The 23,793-nt window shown below is 38.6% G+C and overlaps 1 protein-coding gene across 1 annotated transcript in view; it reads left to right on the top strand.

Moving 5' to 3' along the window:
- Positions 1–23,793, top strand: part of LOC134532689 (organic cation transporter protein-like) — a 33,514-nt gene continuing 9,721 nt past the window's right edge. The window contains exons 1-5 of the mRNA XM_063369395.1: positions 1–65; positions 21,298–21,626; positions 22,436–22,539; positions 22,625–22,779; positions 23,515–23,683. Coding sequence (XP_063225465.1) covers positions 21,306–21,626; positions 22,436–22,539; positions 22,625–22,779; positions 23,515–23,683 — 749 coding nt within the window. The 5' untranslated portion in view covers positions 1–65; positions 21,298–21,305. The remainder of the gene's footprint in view (positions 66–21,297; positions 21,627–22,435; positions 22,540–22,624; positions 22,780–23,514; positions 23,684–23,793) is intronic.

Raw genomic sequence — 23,793 nt, 5'->3', positions numbered from 1 at the left:
AGTCGGGCGACACAGACCGAGCCACATCCGGGACCGCGAGGCGACGCAGTCTGCGCCACTCGCCCGTGAGTACAGACAGCTAGGGGGCAGGCATTTTTTCGCGAATACATCTGAACGCCTATTAGACTGCAACTGATTGTACTCACACCAGCGGTTTCTACCTTGTGATTGGCGGACGTCTGCGAGGGAAGTCGTTGCCTCGTTTGACCAAGCCACTCAGGACCTGTTTGCTTCCCTCACTGAATCACTGTGATTGATTTTGTAACAATCGATATTGACCTGAAAGAAACTCACCCAATCACGAGACACAGACGATGCTACAGTGTTTTTTACTTTCAGCTGATCTCGGAATCTTTTCGCGAAATGTGCATGCCCCTATTGATCGCTCATTGACCGAGACCGGCGGGGAAAAAAAATTCGGGGATTCATTTCGCGATGGATTAAAATTCAAATACTTGTACCTTTCGGTCGATTCTGCTGTCGGCCTACAGCTTTATCTGAAAGACTCTGGGCCAATGAGAGACCATCAAGCACAGAAGCATCGAGTCACAGGATACCAAGTCGGGACAGTTCACAAGTCAGCAGCCAGTGAACTGGTGGCATTTTCCCGAGCATGCAGAAGATTGTGGAGGCTAGCCAAGAAGTCACTGAACCCACGAATTGTTCCATGAGTCTGCAATGAGGTATGCCCGCGCTAGAGATTTTTCCCTTGCAATCGGCGGCCGTCTGCAAGATAAGCCATTGCCCGTTTGACCGGGCGATTCGGGAAGCGTTTGCTTCCGCACTGGATCGCTGTGATCAGTGTGCTGTCAGTAGACATTCACCTGAATTTAACACGAACATTGATACATTTTTTGTCACGCAGCCTGTCTGAAAATCGTTTCGCGAAAAGTACGTGGTCCTATCGATCACATATTGTTAGGGCCATGCGAAAAGATTTCGACACTGGCTGAGAGCACTGTAGCATCGTACGTGTTTCGCTACGGTACAAGTCTATCGTCTGTACACCAATCACAACGGAAGTAAACTCGTCCTGAATGGCCCGGTCAAATAAGGCAATGACTTCTCTTGCAGACGGCCGCCAACTGCAAGGAAGAAACCGCTGGCGCGGGTATAGCTTACTGCAATGTAATGTACGTTTAAATTTTTCCCCAACACGTTGTTAGAGACCGGAAAAAATTTGCTGATTCATTTTGCGATAGGTTTGAATGTTTACTTTTTTTTGCTGCTTTTTTGTGATGGGACCATATTTCATCTGAAAGATGAATACTCCTCAACATATACTCGGACCGGTGTTATATGTTGAGTGGCTGCTGAATTTGTGAATCTCTCTAGTTCGCTAACGCAGAAGGCACGCAGGCTCAAGAGTTTGAATATTAGTCAGTCAACGAATGAAATCACGAATTTTTCGGGTCCCTAATTTGGTTCCTCTTTTCAGACGATTGCGTACTTGTCCACTAAAAGTTATGATCTAAACTTCCATCCGTCTAAAAAGTGAAAATTGTGAAATTATTATAAACTATATTATTTTATAGAATTTCGAAAATTCTTCTTTTGACTGACAAACCTTTTTTTTTCTCTCCACGATAATAAAACATGTGTCACTTTGTTTGAATACATGATACAGACTTCAATGCCCACGTTCAGTAACCTTAAAAACCCTGCAGCTTCAAGGCAAGGTACGATGGTAATAAGTAGGTGCAGGCATTTTTCGCGAAAATATCTGAACGGCCGTTATAATGCGCGGTTTCTTCCATGTTAGTGCTGTCTGAGAGAGAAGTCGTTGCTCAGGACGCGTTTGCTCCTGCACTGCACTGATTGGTGTGCTGACAGTAGAATCACGCCCAATCTTGAAATGCAGACGATACTAGAGTGTTTTGAATTTCAATTAGTCTAGAAAACGTTTAGCTAAAAATGCACGCCCCTAGCAATAAATAATAGTACGTCCTTAATTTAAGGAGGACTTAGCTTTCTCCGTCTACCAGGAATAAAACGGTTACCTAGGTGCCGAACCTTGGTGGCTATGAAGCACGCAAGGTATTGCACTTGCGTGATATGAAGGTTGAATCGGAAATGATTGGCGCTAGGTTTGAATATTATGAATTCTTTCAGATAAAATGAAGCCGCGGAAAACTACCATAAGGTTAGTATTCCGCCTGGCCTCTTCGTAAAAGGCGGAAAACTGCCATAACGAGACGGAATTCTTCCATATTTATTTATACACTCCATGGAATGAATACCACTGCATTGCTCTCGAAGTAGCTTATAGAATACTCGGTAGGTAGCGCTGTCAACCCTCTAGCTGTTTCTCAGGTTAACTTTAAAGCCTACATATAACGCTTCTGACTATCATAGTTGCAATCACAAATCACCGCATAGATCGCGCACTAGTAGAATCAAATGTTTCCAAAAATGTTGTGTAGGGAGCAGCACTGTATTCTTATTACGAATATTTAAAAAAAAATTACTTGAGAGGACAAAAGGGAATTCTGCCAAAATTTTTTGTACATTCTACGGAATGAGGAAAACGGCCTTACTCGTAAAATCGTATTGTAACTAGCTTCATAGAATTTACATTTTTCCACACTGGAATAATTAAAATAATTGTATATCATTATTTAATTATTTAAAGTCTACAAACTGTATTTTTAAGATGCTGAAATACGAGGAAAATATTTTTGTGTAGTGTAGAAGGCCAGTTCAAGCAAGCAGCACAGGCTCTAGGGCTCGTACATCGAATGTTGGTGGGCTTTGCACAGGTTTGCAGTCTTTCAAAAATAAAAAATATATATTACTGTACGTAGCATATTATTACCTATTCTTCATTAAAACTGTCACATAAAATGAAGTTTTTTTACCAATGAATGTTTCTAGATTATTTAAAAAGAGTTAAAATATTTTACACATTTTATAGTTTCTAATGGTTTTAAAAGTGTCACTAATTCTTTAATTGCAAGTTGGAATTCTTAATCCGAACACAAAAATGGTAATGAAATAGATATAATAAAAAGTTTATCACTGATTGAACGTCTAGTAAATATAAAATGCAAATAGTTTATATAGGAATTAGCATATTCAAATTAATTGAAAAGCCTAAATTTTGTTAAATATTAATTTAAGTACTTATTTCTGCATACTTTCAATCCTATTCTAATTAAAATTAGTTGATGCAGAGAAAGTTATAAATTTAATAAGATCTAAAGATCTTCATGTGTTGCTAATAGTATTATCTACATTTTGGTGAAAAAAACTTGGCATCCAATATAACTCGATGTTCTTAAAAGAGGACACCACGTTTAATGTCATTACTTACTATGTGATAATTCTGATTAATTGAATTAGGATTTTTTTCCTAAAGGTTATACAATATGTGCTATCGTAATTTAGAGACATGTGTTAACATTAAAAACAGATATGGACAGCTGAAATATCTTGCTGAATAGTTTTACAAATATATTTGCCAATTAGCCTATATATTGTTTTCATCAGCATCTTTTCTTGTTGAATTCTGATTAGAGTTAGATATCATTTATTAAATATTAAAGAGTAGTTGAGATAAACTACTACTTTGCGGAACATCTAATACCATGAAATTGCATTTGCAATTTGACTGAAAGATAATTAAAACATATATACCATGCATTGCTCGACGAGGCCTAAAATTGATAATTTTTTAACCACAAGATTATGTTGGAAAATATCAAAGGCTTTGCTCATGTTGAAATAAATATAATAATTCATTTACATACACATTTTTTATAAAAAGCTACGTGGTTTTACAGAAATAATATTTTTAGGAATAAAATTAATGTGCCTACTTATATATATTTTTTTCGTCAAAACCTTCTCAAATACTACATAACAAATGTATTGGTCAATAGTTTGTGACTCAAATTTAACTTTCAATAATACTTCAAGAAAATATATACCGATAAAAGGTTGAACACACAACATCGGTATACAACCACTCACCGACTGATACACACTTAATTCAGATATTTTATGTTCAAAAGCAAAATTTTTTTTTAATGTTTTAAATGTTTCTTTGAGCTTCATTTATAACATGTTGGAATGATAATGCTACAGTTACTAAAAACTAAAACGCTACAAAACTAAAAAAAAAAATTGCAAAACTCCGTTCCCCCGGAGAAACCCCCGGAATGGCCACCGCATGGGGAGCCCAAGAAAAGAAACGGGCTCCCCATTTGGAAGCCACCTGGAAGGTTTTTTTCTGTTCCACCCACCGTTTCTTTTGTAGCCTGACTTGTTACAAGGGATTGTATTCCTACCAGAGAAAATGCCGCCATTTTGTCTGGGCAATCCGCCTTGGAGGAGCCGGGGCGCGAACCCGGGTCCTACAAGTCACAAGGCAGGCGCTCTACCCCAGAACCAGAGTGGTAGAGCGGATACTTGCAGTCTTCTTAACACTGACATGATGTTTACTGTAGTTTCGTGTGTCATCAACATCTAACCTCGGTAAGGAACACATTTATGTGTTCTTATGTTGTTCGTTCAGCATGAATTATGTAATTTCATAACAGTGAAACGTATTTTAAATAACTATTCTGGCAATTTTTTAGTTGAATTCCTGCAAACAATCTTACAGTTCCGCTGTACAATAATTATAAAGAAATATAGACTAGTAAAAACACATGTAAGAGCTTGCACTGTCGATGGTAAAGTTATTTTGAAATAAATGTTTGATATTAAAAGAGTGTGTTCAGTTAAAATATGAGTGTGCTTACAAGCATGAAGTTATTGTACAAACATTTTATTTATTTGGTTTTAAAGCCACAGAAAAGTTTACTTTTTATATCACTTTTGGCTTTCTTTTGTTTTACCATGCTTAACTTGCGCAGCTAATTCTGGAAATCTATTCAATCAACTTTTTGCAAGTAGGCATTTTCAAAATATTAAATTAAGTACAAAATATATGATAGTGTTGGAGATGTCAAATTAAAAGATAAATTTTCATACTGACATCGCCGGAATTTCAGGTAATGATAGAACTGACCTTAAATCGATCAGTTTGTGATGACTAAGAATTTCGATGACACTAGTTTTGTGAGATTCGCTTAATTATTTAGAAATGTCACATTATTTGAATACAACTATATTTTATTGCAACTTTCAGTATTCCTGAGTACAGAATTATTGGTAATAACTTACCTCAGAGCTAAGCAGGAGCATAAATGTTTTATTTCATACAATGAAACACTCATAGACTTAATTTAATCATCGGGATTATTAAACATGAACTTCTTTGAGTACACAACCACAGAAAGTTTTTTTTTTAATATTTGTGCACATCGCAGTGACATAGCTATTTAATTATTTTTAATTTCAGTTGTAACAAATTTGGAATACGGTGTTTTAAATATTTGGTTGTGTAATATTTCTACGGGTAATAGAATCAAACATGTATAATGTTTTAACTGTTACAGTATCATAAGTTCATTTAATTATTGTGTTTGTTTATATCCATCCAAAAAATTATTTTGTACAAAGTAGAAAATATTTCAACAAGAGATTTCACTTTTCTTACAATTTTGCTTTACTTCAGCTTAACAACTTAAGTAGATATAATAATTTCGCTATGAAATTAAATACTCCATACATACTATACTTGAAATTTTGAGATTATTACGAAAAAAATATGTAATTTTATTTTCAATACCTTTTTTGCAAACGTACCGGTTCCAAATACCAAATAAAACTTTTTTTTAATGGTTCTTGCTATAGGGGAGATTAAATAAATATATATATTTTTTTGAACAGACAACATTCCTGATTACAATGTATTTCACAAGAAAACAAGCGAAAATCAGATAACATTAAAACATATAAAATATAGACAGCACAGAAAATTACGTAGAAAGAATTGGTATTATTACAGCACAGACGGACAAAGTGGGCTAACAGCGACGATGCAGTAAATAAAGACAAAAATTACTTTGGACAACTCACAGAATTTTCAGTACTGTAACAGAAGTTGACAAGGAATTGTTTGCAATACTAAAATAAATATATTATAACTTTGCACATCACATGACTTTGTTATTTTAGCATAAATAAAATACAGTTTATAGCAGTATAAGTTAGTATTTCTTACAAACATTAACTAATAATTTTATACTTTAATTGATTTGTTCATTCGACCGAGTTTTTTTTAAAAAACCATGGAAAAGATAATCGATCGAATATTCAACAATTTGGCTTTCTTTTGTTTTACCGTGCTTAATATGTGCAGCTATTACTGGAAAGATATTCAAACAACTGCTTGCAAATAACTTTAAATATTGGAGGTACTGGGGTAACACAAAGCATAAATGGTAACACTATTTTGTAGTGATACAGTTATTTTCATGTAAATGTACAAATAACAAATATGTAAGTTTACATGAATATTTATGTTCCATTTTTATTTTTACAGGTCGTGTTTATAAGTATACAGTGCTGCTTCCTTTAACCCATTTTTTGAAACATTTGTTTCTATTAGTGCGGATCTGTTGAGTTGAAACAGAAAGTCACCATCAGAAGCACTATCTGTTTCATTTTAAGTTAACCTAAGAAACATATAGGGGGTTACAGCGCTACATAGCGACGTATTCTATACACTACTCTGAGAGAAAATCAGCTGTACTCATTCCATGGAGTGTATAAGAAAATATGGCAGAATTCCACATCGCCCTTTGAACTTATGGCAGTTTTCCGTTATGGTACTTTTTCACCTTTTTTGAAGAGGCCAGGAGGAATACTGCCATTATGTTAGTTTTCCAGTATGGTAGTCTTCCGTTGCCTCGATAAATTGATAACTCATAGCGCACAATAGAGGAAGGTATTAAGGAAATATAAACAAGTCTTACTGGTTGGTTCCTCTTAAACTCACTCTTGTCACGTGTAGCAACGCTCGTGCATATTGGAACATTTGTCATGGCGGTGACGTTGAACAGTATTCATGGCCGTTTGGAACACACTACCATTCAGTTTCTTCGCAGTAAATTGACTGTCGGTGAAAGTTGAAGGAAAGGAGGTACTTAAATGAGCGATCACCTATCGCTCAAGTAATGAGTCTGTTGTCAGCACTACGTAACCTTCTTCGTTAAACTTCCAAATAAGTTTCATCACACAGCCTTCCTTCGTCAACCGCTTGCAAACTAGGCATGGCTACATGCTAGCACTGCAGGGTTTGCAAGGTGGTCCCCAAAACATTTCGCGGCTGTATACACTGAAAACAAACTTCGGTGTTGTAATCTATCCCATATACACGTATGACTCACACTTACACTCGTCCAAACAAGTGGTTCGAAGTTCAAAGTGGTTTGACGCCCAATGAAATCCTGTAGTACATTGGATAATACAATGACGGCAATGACGGCAATGACGGTGAAACTAAACAGATAAACTGAATAATACAGCGATGACAGCCATAATGCTTTCTATGACAAAACAGATAATAATTGCATCACTGACTAGACTGCAATAAGATATGCCCGCACGAGAGATTGTTTCCTTGTAATTAGCAGTCGTCTGCAAGAGAAGCCATTGCCCTTTTCGGCCGGGTCAATCAGGACGCGTTTGATTCCACACTGGATGGCTGTGATTGGTGATCTGACAGTAGACATGCGCCTGAAATAAACCCAGACAAAAAGCAGACTATGCTAAAAAATTTTTAACGCACAGTTGGTCTGGGAATCTTTTCGCGTAAAGTACGTGGCCATACAAATGCTACGTTTCGGGAGACGACATCTGCTCCCGCCGTCATGCATCACAAAAGACTGATAGCGGAAACAAAAAAAAAATGGGAAATATAGAAATACAATAACTTTGCGTCTACTCGGAGTGTGCCGTGCACGTGTCGATCCTGACAGTTGCACTGGCGAGTCGGCAAGCTCGTGCAGCATGCTCAGTAGACGGTGTCTACGCGAGTCTCCGCCTTCCAGAGGTCGCGCGGACTTGTGTTGTTGTTCTTTGCACTGATCTTCCCCGTGTCGTCGCGCCCGGCCAGTCTTTCTGCAGTGTCCCAGGTGGCAACTCCAAGTGTGCAGGTAGGGAGGCACCGCAGACAACGTGTTTGTGTAGAGTGGATCAAAGGATTGGCGTTTGGTAAATATACGCTCGTAGTCTTTCAATGTGATCAGAATGAGCGTTTTCACATGGCTTTGTTAGACCTTTAAAACGAATATCTACGAACAATAACGTTTGCAGAATTTAATTTCCATGAGTTGGTTTGGGGGGGGGGGGGGTGGAATATAACTACTTTACCTGCTGTTTTCTTTCAAATTGTTTTAATTTTGTTGGTGGGAATGATTGCTTGTTATAGATTTTTTTTAGGATTTCGGGGTAAGAGGAAGGCTAGATCACACCTCTCTCCCCCCCCCCTCACATTAAATCACTGTCTACCCAACAGGCATGCACATTAAACTTAGTTACACACTTTGCTATGATGAAAATATAGGGTCGCCACCTAAGTCCCGGAGGTACACGCATCACAACGCATGTCTGCGCGTAGCGTAGATGTGAACGGGCATTTGATGTGTGTATCGATGTCACCCTTAATGCTTTCTTGCATCTGTCCTGGCATAAATATAAATGATACAAGGCAGGCACAAACCAACATGTTCCAGGTACCTGCCAACTTCCACTCACAGAAATGATACACAGTACTTGATTCGCGCATTTTGTAGATGTTTACACTTTTAATGTGTCGCACTATAATAAACTTAGTTTTACATGTCACACTCCTACTTCTCTAACGTTTTCGGTACCTGATTATTTATAACTAAGGATTATAACAATATTCAAAAATTGTCAAATTTAAAGTTTAAAATATTCGATATGAATAATAAACGTTAAAAGTTATCTTGTTTAGTTATAACAATAAATCACCATTTAAACTCATGTGTTGTAAAAAATCATTTAGCTACATAATAACGCAATTGAAGTAAAATATTCAACTAAAATCTCATTTTATACAAATGTAATTTTAAGGAAATTTTCATCTCAAATGTTTGGTGCCATCGGACCACTAACATTGTGTCTCAACTACACTGATATGCTGGTGAACTTACCATCTTCAGCGTAGCCATGCAAAAAAAAATTATCCATGTCTCGATTTCGTCTAAACTTTTTTATATCGATTAATTTGTATATGTAATACAATGCACATTTTAAATTAATAAAATAACCGTAATTTGCAGGGTAAGGGGAATGAACATTTTCTAGTGTGCTTTTAATAATGAATAAAACTTGTTTTAAATTTTTCTCGCTGGTATTTTTAGTGATGGCAGGGTTCGACCTTGAGGAACGTGTTTTGCTGGAGGTACGAGTTTCTAAAGCAACGCTGTTCCGCTTGCCAGTGAACAACTTTAGCAGCTGTAAATGCTTGATCCCGTATCGCATCAGAGCGGCTCATTAACCCAGTGACAAGCCACGCTGCAACAGGGCTTACGTTCCTCCCGTATCCGCATCTCGTGTTTTAAGCAAGTCGTACGGTCCAAAATAGAGATCGTTATATATATATATATGTATATATATATGTGTGTGTGTGTTTGTATGTGTGTGTGTATGTGTGTGTGTAGGTGTGTGTGTGTGTGTGTAAGCGAGTCTTTTAGTACTCGCCAGAGATGTGTAACATCTAACCTCGGTAACGAACAAATTTGTGTGTTCTCATGTCGCAAATAACACTTATAATACGAAACCCGAACACTAAATTTAACGCAGAGTTCTTTGAAATAAAAAATGTATTTAAATTTATTTGTAATGTATATGTATGCATATGTGTATATGTATATGTGTGTATATATGTGTATATATGTATATGTATATTGTAATATTTGTAATGCATTTAAATGTATTTAAATTTATAAATGTACGCAAATTGTGTTTTCAACTACATTTCTGGACGCGTATCGCGCTTAGTTTCCGAATCCGCCGCCAATGTTCAACCTTCAATCTACGAAGAGTGCTGTTAACAAACTGCCCAAGGATCTTCGTAAATTTACGGACTCTGAATTCACTTACCTTTAACATGAATCCAAAGGAATATTCTTGGTATGTTAACAAAACATTCAAAACTGGTTCAGTTTACAGCAAGAACACTCTTCTTTTACACGTGTGTGTTTACCTTTGTTTAGAATGAAACATGCAACTCGGAAGTTGAAAATACGACGTAGTATCTACAAAGCATGATTATTAAATTAATTATTATATTATTAAATTAATTTAAATTCTTCGCTAAAGCAGTACCTAAATTTACTGTAATTCCTAACCGCGTGTGCACTTCCAAATTGGCTTTACTGCATTACCATCCCTTCCGATACGAAAGAAAAAATACCACCCTGGTAAAAGGTCAAATCCATTACCAGCATTTTGTGACGGGACGTAAATTAGAGGCGTCCACGTTTGACGAGTTACGAAAGATAACTTTTCCGGGGAAACGCTGCAAAAAAAAAGAACGGATCTTCGCATTACCGCCAGTCACCTGAGGCAAAGATTTGTAGAGTTAATAGAGCATTACGTCTTACCGCGACATCTGGACGGCACCAGGAAGTGAGACGCTGTTAGATAACACTGCGTTTCAATTCGCGCACAAAACTCCACAGGGGCACTGGTTTCACAAACGATTTCACTTTTAATTATTTTTTTCTTTACGTCAGATGTGACGCTTCGTGGATCTTTGCCAGTGGTTGCTGACGAAACATTTAGCTGCGCGCGGAATGGTTTGGGCACGCAAGCCCGTGATGTTCTGAAAACATTTAAATCTGCATAATGGGTAGGAGTGGTAATGAAGGCACGTGCTTGCAAGCGATCCGGAAAACACGATTAAAGAAAGGACGTATAAAGTTGTTTAATAAATAAATGAAATATTCTGAAGGCGTTGCTATTTTTTTTTTATTTCTTTCATCTCATTACACCTACGTGAACCTCGTGCCTTTCTTGTACATGTCATCACGCTGTAAGCATCAGTATTTGATCCAATAAGTTGTGTGTTCAAGTTGCTGGAAATTCTTTAGTTGTTTGTTCAAACTTGGCGGATGTAACAATAACAAGTATACAACTATATAAATATGTAAATTACATATATGTCTGCGTTATCATATTGACAGAAATATGTTTCTAGTAATGAAGATGAAAACAATGTGTCGATATGTTCTGTAGTTTTGCAGTGGACATGAAAATAGCAAAACATATAAGACTTGGGAGATTTATGATTTAATGTTATTCTATATTACCAAAAATAATGTTTTGTTTACAGTATGGCAAACCAAGAACTCAAGGGAAAAAATATTTATAAAACATTTTAACTGTTGTGAATATTCAAACAGCACGGTTAGTGCTGATACGCAGATAAATGTAAATTTTAACTGTGTGCTAAAGACGATTAATGTTTATGTTGCCTCCACAGTAATATCAGCAAGATCGCAATTGTTGTGTCTACTTGTGTGTTTACATTGGTCAGAACGAAATGTACAACGGGGAAATATACATATGGCGTAGTTCCTACGAAGATTCAGTTATTCTGAACTATGAAGAACTCTTCGTGAGTTAAATATACTTTGTTGAAAAGTCCGTAAAGTTATTGTCATTTCTGATAGCGCAGCTGATCTTGAACTGGTGCTCCTCCGGCTTAACTCCGGCAGTACTAAGTGATTTCACAGCCTTTCCATGTTGTGAAGCCCTGTCCTAGGATCACGCCGGCTTTTGGCGGCTCACGAGTGGAACAGGACGGAGGGTCCACTTCTTCCAGGCCTGTTTGGTCCAGTCAGTGGAGCCCTGGTTGAAACACATCTGCAAGTTGACGACCGAACAACCCTATGACTAGGGACCGGAAAAATTCGCGGATTCAATGACCTCTAGGATAGCCTTCCTTATCCTCTGCATTTCTCAAGTAAACACGCGTGTTCATTGGGTACTAAACTGTGAGGCGTCTCCACTGGGTAGCTTGTGATTCGACGCTTCTTTGGTCGACAGTCTCTCATTGGCCCAGAGAGCTCCAGTTAAACTGCGAGCCAACAGCATAACCAGCATAATTGTACACATGTTTGAATTTCAGCCTATCACGAAATGAATCCGCGAATTTTTCCGGTCTCTACCTATGACGTAGGGACACCTGTATTTCGCGGTTTCACTTCATGTCAAGGTATTTCACAGAACACTGTAGCTTTTTCTAAGAGTCGTTGCAAATTGTGAGGGTGCAGCAGTACGGTGACCACATTCTCATTGGCCCCGTCAAGAGCGGGACGACACCTCTCACCGACCTCAGCCAATAACCACAGGAGAAAAGCTACAGTATTTTGTGGAATACCTTGACACGAAATGTATTCGCGAAATACAGGTGACCCTACGCTATGAGGGAGCATATTTGGGAGGGGTGGAAGGAGTGTGAGCCGGCCTTCGGGCTGGAAAACAGTTTTGCATTTCGCCTTCTGCGAAAGCAATTTCCCCCCCTCCCCTTCCCTCCCTTCCTCACAAGCGACGCGCGTCTGTCTGATGGGCGGAAGTTTGGTTATTCAATTGTGTGAGTGTGTGTGTGGGGGGGGGGGGGGGGGGGGGAACTCGGCGTCGAGTCGGCAGCGGCGGAGCTCGACAGCGCCTCTTGACGGCGGGCATGATTGCTGCCCTCGCGTCCAAACATGCAGTAATGGCAGGATGAATACCGCGTTTCCCTCGCCAACCATTATCCTCCATTCAAACCAGAAGTATTCAGGAGGAATTTTGCATTGAAACACTATGACAATTTTTACCATAGGCCATCCATACACTGACTTTTCAACAAATAATTAACCTCAAAGAGTTCTTCGTAATTTCAAATAACTGAATATTTTTTTTTAAAACAATGTTGTTTTTCGTAATCACGTAGCTTCTTTCTGCGTAACCTCGTTGTTTACCTTGTATTTGTTTATAATCAGCCCGCAGGAAAAGTGAGAGTTACTGGCAAACGTAAATGATTCTCGGAATCGGACTATTTTCCTAACTTAAATTTTAAATTTTCTTTCGACATGTTTTTGATTTCATTTTGTTCATTGTCCGGCCATCCAGTTCAGTTCAACAGTTCGCAAAAAAAATGTATTTTTTTCAATGCTAGTTTTAATGGAGATGGAAATATATTGAGCCTAAAGCCTCGTCTACTGTGCATCGATGGGTTATTAGAGACGATGAAGGTGATTTGTGGAAATAATGGATGGGGGATTCAGGAGAACTCAAAAAATAAAAGTCACCGGCCATGGAAAAGTCAGCCACGTTTTCCCATTTGCGAAAAGTCCAAGTTGCATCTTGCTGGGAATTGAGCCTTGATCCACTTGGTGGGAAGCGAACTAACTGGCCTCTCAACTACCTGCGTACCCTTCACTGGTAGTACCATGACAACACCTTGCATGTTGTATATTGTGAGTGGAAACATTTTATACCAAGCCACAACTCGTTGCATGCATGGTAAACATTTGAGGGGTTTTTAACGTTGCAACTAATCAGGGACATGACCTCCACGACAATGTTGGACTTGTTATTACACGAGCTAACCAAGGCTAAGGTATGAGTCATACCCGATAATGATAACGAACCCTTTTCAACTCGAGCATCGTTAGCATTTTTATGCTGTTTGAGCTGTGTTTAGAAAATTTATTACATGTAACTTATTTCATGCTTGAACTCAAAGTTCTGTGACAAACGGAAATGTTTTTGTATCAAGTCCCACGGAAGAGCGGTCTCCAGGGTGTTTCATAAATCCGTGGCACATGCGTCAGAGGGGGTGATATTACTCAACTTGCAAGCACGAGTTGCGAAATAAAGTATGTTCCTCTGTCAGGCCGAACGTATGTACCGATAATTTTGAAACATCCTGTACATCTGCGTGACACGAAGTAACTAATGTCGGTGTAATTCAGAGTACGACTGCGAGGTGTGTCGTTAGCGGTCAATTACAGCCCACACGGCTCTCTAACTGTACTCTGGAAAGCACCAATGCGTTTGTTTGAGGTCCCGAGATAAATGCGTGCTCTGCGTAATTTTCTGCGAACTCCGCGGCATAATTTTTTTTTTATCTCCTCGTGCTTTGGTGCTGTTTTTGCGTCCCAGTTAGGTAAAGAGAAAATGTTTCTGAAGTGGAGCAGACAAATTATTGCAGTGTTCAATCTGAAACTCACCGATTTCGAGAGTTACCCACGCGTTCTTTACATATACAGCATGTCTCATAACTAAACTTTAAGCCGAGAACTTTTGCTAAGCCAGTAAATTACGATTCTGAATTTAAAAAAATTAAACCTAAATTCACTGTCATACTCTAAAAATAGTTTTTTTTTTCAGTATTTAAATTCCCACTTTGCATCAAACTATTAGATATTGTGACTAAAATTATTTCCTTTTCAATCATAAATAACCCTACTATTGAAAATAATTCAAAATAAAATTACTTTGATAACTTAGAAAGTTATTTGAAAAGATGGTTAATTAAAGCAAATAACTTGCAAAGATAGCAAAAAAAAATATTGTTATACTAATATTAAAAGTTACCCGATTAAAAACTGCTGTCGCATAAGTCGTGCAAAGAAATTTTGAATTTCAGTTTTTTGATTCATAACCGAGATTGATTATCCTGGTTATGTGACACTCTATATAGGAAATTGCGTGAAAATGGTACGCTTCTTGACCTTCTTATGTGAAAATTTATTTACTAATTTACTTTAAATTTTCAAGTTATTTGTGCGAATGTCAATGGATGATGTCAGGAAATAATTCAGCAAATATTTTCCTTTTTCAGTACCCTTGATTTTGCTGGTCAGGATTTTAATATTTCAACACAGAAATTTTTAAATGCTAACAATCCTAGGTTGTGTTTGGCTTATTCAATCGAAGCAATGTCATTGTTTTTCAGCAAACCGATGTTTCATAAGGTTGTTGCTACTTCCCACTAATATGCCATTTTAGCTAGAGTTATTAATGCGGCTAAATTTTTAACTGTTTAAATACGTCCAAAAAATAAATATTGCTGATCTAGCCTATGAACTTAATTATTTAAATACTAATTTCATTCGTTCGTTTGTTCAACAGAAGTTTTTGGGGATATCCATTGTTGTAAATCCCAAAAAGAAGTTCCCCGAATTCCAGTTTGAGTTCTTAGTGATGGCATAAATAGGAAGTACTCGAGTCCTGTTGCGCTTATTAAATAGTTTTAAGCCGAGGGTATTTAATGAGAAGTAGCATAACACATGGAATTTTTTTAAAGGTTAAATTTCTGATTTATTTGTTCCCCATAAGTAGAGACCTGCAAAATTCTCGGATTCATTGACCTCTAGGATAGACTCCACAGTCCTTTAAATACTCTCGGAAATGACACCTGTTCATTGGCTACTGACGCGTGAGACGTCTCAACTAGGCTGTCCGTAATTCGGCACTTTCTTGGTTTAGTGTTTCCCATTGGCTCACAGTTCCCCGGATAAATAGTAGGCCAATCGCAGAAGCGGTACGAAGGTATAGTTGTTTTGATGCTAGCCTATCGCGAAATGAATCCGCGAATTTTGCATGTCTCTACCCATAAGAAAGCCTGAACTTCTGTCAGACACAGACGGGTTATGACGTATTTCGGTTACATGCGAATATTGGTTCTGGCACCTGCTCCTGGTCTCTGCTTGAACGAAAGCAACGTTTCAATATCGAACGATACAAAATTGTGGCGACATAAACGGTTGAACCCAATATGGAGTATTTCGCTTCCTATTCGTCTATCTTGATCCGTGTGTGTAGTCGGTCCTGCAGTGACTTGTGCGCTGTTTTCACGGGCAGCGCGTCTCGCGACCGTCTGTCCGGAAGCGCGTGTCCGACCTTGAACCGTCGAGGAACAATGGCAGTCGTGATGCATCGAGCGCCAGCCTCGTCAAATGGCAATCAGGTCTGCCACGTAGTTTCATGCACTCCGCACCTAGCCTTGAGCGCTTGTTTTTTACGAGGTTATTTTGCAAACTGCCCAGTCTCACCGTACTTACATTTGAAACACCACAATCTCACTTCATCAAAATGCTGTTCTGGAATGTACTTTTAATTGTGAGATTATTGCGTGAGATTGTTTTACACCTCTATAAAGTATCCGGTCACGATTCTATGACAAAAAAAAACTATACATGACACAAACCATGCAATCTGGAATAAATAATAAAACTGAAGGTAGTAAGTCACAAATGACAGTAATGTGACTATTCTACAATTTTTTTCATTCCAGTTTTTTTTTTTTTCACGAAGCAAACATGTTTCTTGCAATGAATTAATTTAACAACCTAATTTCCTCAAAAATCGATGAATGAAAACTTTATACCGAAAAAAATGATTTTTCATTAGTTTGCAGATATATTTTCCAAAATTATATATGTATCGTCTCCAATTTAAGCATTTTCAGTATTATGCCTGAATATTTGATGGTATAACGTTTTGAAAACAAATACGGTTACGAGGCGACCAGGGATGGTTGGGGCGGCACACTGACCGCGCTTATGTCTGGGGAAGCCCCGCTGAGACCCAGGTAATGCCCCTCCCCCCTCCTTCTGTCCACCAGTACATGGACTACTCATTAGAGGGCTGCTTTTTGCAAACCACATCCGAGTCCCGCGGGGTCCGGGGAGAGGTGACTGTCCCGAGAGCACGGTCGCGCGAAGTGGCGTATCTATGACGCAGTTGTTCTCGAAGTTTCCAGTGTTAATTTGACGCGACACTTGTGAGGGCTACGAGACCTCTCCAGGGTATATAAGACGTCCCAGGTGTCTAAAAAGACACCGACTCGTGACGAGGATAGAAGAGAAACGGGTGGCAACACAGGCAAATCCTTGGAGCGGCACAAGTGTGAAGTGAAGAGGGCTAGTGATCCCTTTGGCGAGCGATAGCGGGCGACGAGAGGGAAGCTGTGTGTTGAGACCTAGGTTCGTAGTAATAGTCGAAAAAGTCGAGTGAACCACTGTCAAGGCGAGCTCCGGTGAGGAGAATAAATAGTTGACTATAGAATAAAAAGTGTGATTTATTTTGTGGACACACACTTAATTTTTATAACTAAACTAATAGTGTAAATATTAGCTTGTAAATAAAAATTAATTAATTAATTTGGGGCATCCTTTCGGACCTATAGTCCACACTCGTAACAATACTTAATCAATTTCAGTAATAGTGTATTGCTGGCCGCTTTATGAGGAAAACTATTTCATGCTATTTTATCTAGATAGAAATATTTATAATTAAACTCTCACATTGCCGTAGAAAAAGACAAAATATGTTCTTACTTATTAGAAGGTAATTTTAGGTAGAACTTACATTTATTTATTGGAATGACATAACACTAGTTGAAGCCCTATTTTCCTCATGTAAACAGCCCTTCGCATATATTATATAAGTTTTCTACAGCGTCATTATAAACAGCTCCTGAGACATCATGTACATAATTTCGGCCACGGTTATATCCGTTAAAATCCTTTTTATAATTACATATTTAAACCCCAAAAGTCATTCTCGAATATCCTGTATTTACTGGTCAATAAAATGGGGCATGATCGTACATTTGCAATGAATATTGAATCCCACCACTAAGTGTGTGAGGTTAAATTTACGATGCTGCTACAACTTTAAGAAGGTTTATTTTTTGTGCAACAATTTGTGGGTTATGTTATTGCATTTCAGATAACACCGAGCACAGTTAGGCCTACCTACTAAAAGAGATGATTGGTTTCAGGAAGAGATATTTAAATGACTGGTTCATGAATTTTTTTTATCAAGTTCCGTTACTTTGCCATCTCCCCTGTCCGCTGCAAAAACTAAGAAATGCGGCCAGCCTCGAAAAACTGAGAGGCCGCGGCAATTTTCTTTGCAGTCGACGATGTCTCGTGTCCGGCCATTAGGTCGTCACGAGAAGTGGCCTTTTTCTTTTTGTCGGCTCCCACATATCGTCGGGTCTTCCTGGAAAGTCTCCTTCGCACTGTCTACCGAGATAGCTGCACGTGTTACATGGTTAAAAATTTTCACCTTAAATTTACGAAATACGCTTGGTTACAAATTATCCAGGGATCTTCGTGAACTCTCGGGTATAATTTGAATACTTTCTTTGAATGATTCTTGCAATGAGGGAGATTGATTTAAAAATTTTCTACGGACAAGAGTCATTGCCGGTTTCCACTGTGTGTCGTAGAGAAACCACAGAAATGGACGTGAAAGATGCATACACAAACTAAAGAAAAGCAAGTCAATTTCAGCCGATGTCAAACGTGTAAAAGCATAGAATACGCAGATAATTCATTCCACTGAACGCATCCATCTACAAGCCGAGTAAATGTTTGAAACACAGTGCTCTTAGCAGGTAACCATCGAAACCGTATTTTACAACAAAAAAACTTTTTTCACCCTGAAAATAAACTTTCAACTAGGACTTATAACGTCAGGCACGCAATACACACAAAAAAAAGTTCCTTTTTTTTTTACAAAAGATTTTTTTGGAAACCAGTTGCCAAGAAATTGTTTGAATTTGTTTGTAATACTACAATAAAGATATTGTAATTTTGTACAACACAAGACTTTGGTTGTTTATACATATATTAAATACGTTTTATGATGTAATACTGAATATTTCTTACGAAAATTGGCTCATAAATATTTATTTTTATTGATTTTTTTATTCAAACATCATTTTTTTTTCAAACCGTGTAGGAAAAATTTATTATTCATTAATTGGACTGTATTTTGTTTTATTATGCTTATTAATATGCGGAGTTAATACTGGAAAACTATTCAGGGAACGGTTTACAAATAACTTTAACCATTGAATATACTGGGACATAAAAAAATAATGCATGTCCGGGTAAGAATCCGAACCCAGTATTACTGCGAACAATATTTTATAGTTATATAGTTGTTTTAATCTAAAAAAAAAACCAATTTACAAATATACGTAACGTAAAATTATTATTTTTGTTTCATTTGCAACGAAAAAAATGCTGTTTATACTAAAGAAAATCCACATATGAAAAAGGCCTCTTTACACCGTAATATCTTTTTACCTAAATTACTTTTCCAAACGAATAAACACGGAATTACCTAAAATACTTGCTTTGAAATTTGTTACGCTCTTACTAAAAAAAATCAATGGGTGACTGTTTAAGCCCTTAGGATTTCCTTGTTAATTTACAAATAGTAACTCCAAGCAGACCGACATATACATTCTTGTGGTTTCTCTACGGCATACAGTAAAAACCAGTAATGTCGTATGTCCACAAAAATGTTTTTAAGTGTTATATTGGTAAGTGCACAGATCCTCGTTTACTCAAATTTGGACGTGAACTTACAAGAACCACCTTGGAGTACAATCAATATCTTTAGAAATTTCGTTGAATCATAAAATTTATAACAGTTTATTCCTTCTACGTGCATATATGTATCCTGTATATGACATAACACAGAATTCGCAAGATATAGTTAAAACATTATTTTGGACACACGCAATTGCTGTTTCTAAACTGTTTAGTATCATCGTTAGGTTCCTCTGTCTGCCACTGTGTTTTCCAAAGTTGTTGCTTATCTCTATTTACTGTTCTCGTTATCAACCCACTGTGTTCGTCTGTGCTTTGGTATTGTTCTGTCTTATTCCTTCCGCGGAAATCTCTGTGCTTACATTTCACATTGGCTTGTTTTCTGTGTGATTGTGTAACCGTACTTCTTTGTCCGTCCTTCAATTTTCCTCTGTGACATACGGTGTCACCAGGCAATGGCGTTTGTACAACATAATGTTTTTAACCTATCTTCCCTGTTTCAAGAATCGTTCATGGATAGTCAGTTGGAATCCAAGGTATATATTTCTACGAGGATCGGGTTATCTATAAAACAACGAAGAACTATTTGTTTAGTTGAGGCGAGTTTTTCGCTGAAAAGTCCTTAAAATGACAGCAATTTCAAGCAGCAGCCTTGAGGCGAAGTTTCAAGTGAAGTTGTCTTTGCCGAGGCTGAAGGTGGCTGCTCTGCCCGAACTAATAGCCAAGCCAGCGAGTGTATCGCGGCCGAGGATTGCTCCTCTGGAGTTGCAGTCCGGAGTTGGTGGCGCACAGTTGATGATCCTAGCCGGCCGGGCCATTACCGCTTAGGGGAATCTGACGAATTTCCATGTTCAGAGAAGAACATTTGGCCGAACGTGAAGAAGCTAATGCCGGTTGTATCTTTGTAATTCTTTGATGTGGAAAGAAAGAAATTTCGTTACGAAACATCTCTCCATTTCCCAGCCATAAAAACAATCCTTTTTCTTTATAGTCATATAGTCAACAAGCGACTCGCCCCTGCGTCGCACGGATGATATCTGCTAATATTTTTTTTTTTTCAAACTTTGATGGGCTTCAATATAATGTGTTCCAAATGATTAAAGTCTTGAAAGTAGGCATCCGACTAAGTTGGAAGGTAGTTTTCTTTTTTCAGGGTGAAATATCTTTTTTCCCCATACATGTTTTCAGTTGTTTCCTGCGAACAACATTTGTTTCAAACCATTATTCGCCTTGTACACGGACGCGTTCAGCGAAGGATTAGTACGGCCTCGAACCTGAACTTGACCTTCAGCTATGCCACAATGTTAACAAGAGCTCGGGTGTCGGCGGCAAATGCCATTCCTCAGAGACGGCGTTGTGACGTCAAATGGAACACAGCACATGTTTTCTGAGTACGGCTAAAGTGCGCTTCTCGGTAACTCCTGGGCTCTGGGTCACATGTGCTTCGCATCTGGCTGTCACGCGGTGGGAATTACTGTGTACTTGGTTCACTGGTTCACGTGTAGTCTGGCAGAACTCATTTCACTTCAGCTGGAGGGGGGGAGGAGAAAGAGAGGAACGTGCACTGCCTTCGATATGTCCACTCGGCAGGAAACTTTCCCTACCTGCATGAGTTTGGCGTCCACAGATTTTCCCAATACCCAGTTCTATTCGATGCATCGCCGTTTTCTTTTTAGTTGATCCAGCCATTATTCTCACTAAAAGTTTCGTAGCTCACCGTGGCACGGGTAAAAGCTTCTCAAATGTTTTTTGTGCTGATACAATTGCAAGTCCTTGGTAGTTCCAGGCTTTATTCCATTGACAAAGATTAACATTAATACTAGAGGAACCAGAAAACCTAACTAAAATGTTTCCATGCTGTGCCTTTGATGTAATGAGTCAAAATATCTTTGCTGAGCGTTATGACTGGAAATGAAACAATTCCAGACTGCTCAGTGGGTCTTTGGAAGTGTCCATCACGCTATGAGTTCAGGAAACTGATCTCAAATGGCCGATGTTAGTTGTTCCGCGCGCACGTGTGCCTCAGAGATCGCCATGGTCGAGGAGGAGCAGCGCTCTGCGGGAGACGGGAGAAGTCCCAAGGGTGGACAGCCGGACAGCGACGCCGTGCAGGCAACCATCGGCGACGTGGGTCGCTGGCAGGTGGTGGTGTTCCTGTGGATCGCGCTGCTCAAGTTCCCCGTGGCCTGGAACATGATGGCGATCGTGTTCCTGGCGCCGCCCGTCGAAGCGCGCTGCCAGCAGGACCTCAACTCGTCCGACCACTGCATGGCGCGCGGTCCCAACGGCACGGAGGAGCGCTGCACCAGCTGGCGGTACGACCGCTCCGTCTTCACCGAGACCATCGTCACCGAGGTGAGATGTTGTTCTTCAGTTGAAGTCACTCTGGTTAGCAAGTGGTTAGCAAAACCAATTCTAGCTTTATGAAGACCAATGCTCGAAGTTTGTCTGATAGCTTGAAATGAACTTTCTAGGAAGAATCTTATAAATGCTATCATGGTGTAAGTATTGTCAAACAAAATGTTGGTAAACCATTAGCAAGTAAAAAGCATTAAACATCATTATAGCCAAGAAACGTTTTGCTATGCAGATCTTGATTTCAATTATTAACATGGCAAATATTGCACACACCAACTCCTAACTTCTTACCTTCATAGGTTTTCTATTGAAACACTGTGAGGTTGTGTAGTAAAATATTGAATGTTTTGCTATCTAAGATTATTAGTATTTTTAAAATGTGAATTTATAGAGCAGTTAACCTCAATGATATTAATCTGTTTATTATATCTGTGAGTTCAGCTATGATAACTGATTACCTTTGAGACATATAGACTGTATTCACTTAGTTCGTGTTTTTTTTTTGATTAACTAAGCTTTTATCACAACATAAACACACAAAATAAATTAAATGTGCTAATAAACTGCCTAAGTTCGGAATTAATAATAGTTAACCATTATCTTGAGAACTCTAAAGAGTTTTAAAGAACTAAATGTGGACTTTTTTTAGGTCCTGTTAGGCAGCGAGCTGGAGATTATATCAGTAACATTTCCATAATGAGGAAAACTTGTTTATGCTTTTAAAATCATAGTGCATGTTACTGTAGGTGATGAGCATGCATTTTTTCCATAGTTATGTAAATGATCATTTTTGTGTTCGACTCCAGTGGGACCTGGTGTGCAGTCGGTACCAGCTCTCCAACGTTGCCCAGATGGTGTTCATGTTTGGGATCCTGACGGGGAACTGCTTGTTCGGCATTGCGGCGGACAGGTGAGCATCAGCCAGTCATGGACAAATCCTCCTCCAGAAGTACCAACTTGTGAACTGAATGACGGGGTTGTTGTTGTGTGTGCAGATACGGCCGCAAGGCTCCTCTGGTGGTCGCCATGATGCTGCAGTCTCTAGCGGGTGTGGCTGCGGCTATGGTGCCTTGGTTCGAGGCCTTCATAGCGCTGCGGTTCATGGTGGCCTTCGCCACTGGCGGATCCATGATAACCTCGTTTGTTTTATGTGAGTTTCTCTCTAGAAAACAAAAATTGCAGGTTAAGATGAATCATTCAAATTATTGCATGACTGAAAATATAGGCATTCATACTTTGGGTAACAAAAATATCCCATTGATGAGTACAACCTAGCCCATTGGATTTCTAGGTTACAAGAATTCATGTGAGTTTTCTTGTAGAGAAACTTTAAATATTAGAGATGTAACTAGTAAAATATTTGAAGCTATAAATTAAGAGAACTAGTATCATATTCAAATGGAAGCTTTCAATTAGTTTGGGCAGGACTTTGAACAGTATTGGGATTGGACTTCAATCTAACAATGGAAAATAGTTTCTCACATGTTTCAAACGTGGTTTCTTCCATAGTTTGACCTAGACTTTACTTTACTGACTGGGATTTTCAATCAATTGTGAGGGAACGAAAGAAAAGTCTCATATGATATACCTTCCTTCGTCAACAGTCTGGGATTTTTATTTTAATTATTGGTTCGATTGTCACTTTCCAAGTTAAAAAGTGCCGAAATTTCAGTTTTATTGGCTGGTGAGTCAGGGTAAAACTTCAGGCAAGGACTGGGTTTTCGTTTGAGTTTATTTGGGACTGTGAATCATATGAGGAGGGGGTTGTTTTAGGTGTAGACATTTAAACAAAATAAACTCCTGACATTGACCGTTTTTATGTGGAATACTGGGTTTAGACCTGGGTAGGTACCTTGTAAGTCACAATAATCTTTGATTCTTGCAGGTGTTGAAATAATGGGTGGCAAATGGAGGATGATCACTGCGGTGCTGAATCATTTGCCATTCTGCTTGGGGCACATGACCTTGGCTCTGATAGCATTCTACGTCAGAGACTGGAGGACCTTGCAGCTTGTCATATCGCTGCCTTCTCTACTGCTGGTCTCCTACTGGTGGTGGGTATAGCAACTGTTACATCTTGATTATATCCCCTATTCTGTTGCATAAATGCATTCGTGTTACTAATAGATCATGGCATACCTAGAAGTATTATTTTATGCTTTAA

This window comes from Bacillus rossius, chromosome 6 (genome assembly GCF_032445375.1).
Source record: "Bacillus rossius redtenbacheri isolate Brsri chromosome 6, Brsri_v3, whole genome shotgun sequence".
Lineage (NCBI taxonomy): Eukaryota > Metazoa > Arthropoda > Insecta > Phasmatodea > Bacillidae > Bacillus > Bacillus rossius.
This window is presented reverse-complemented; position numbering and strand designations above follow the sequence as displayed.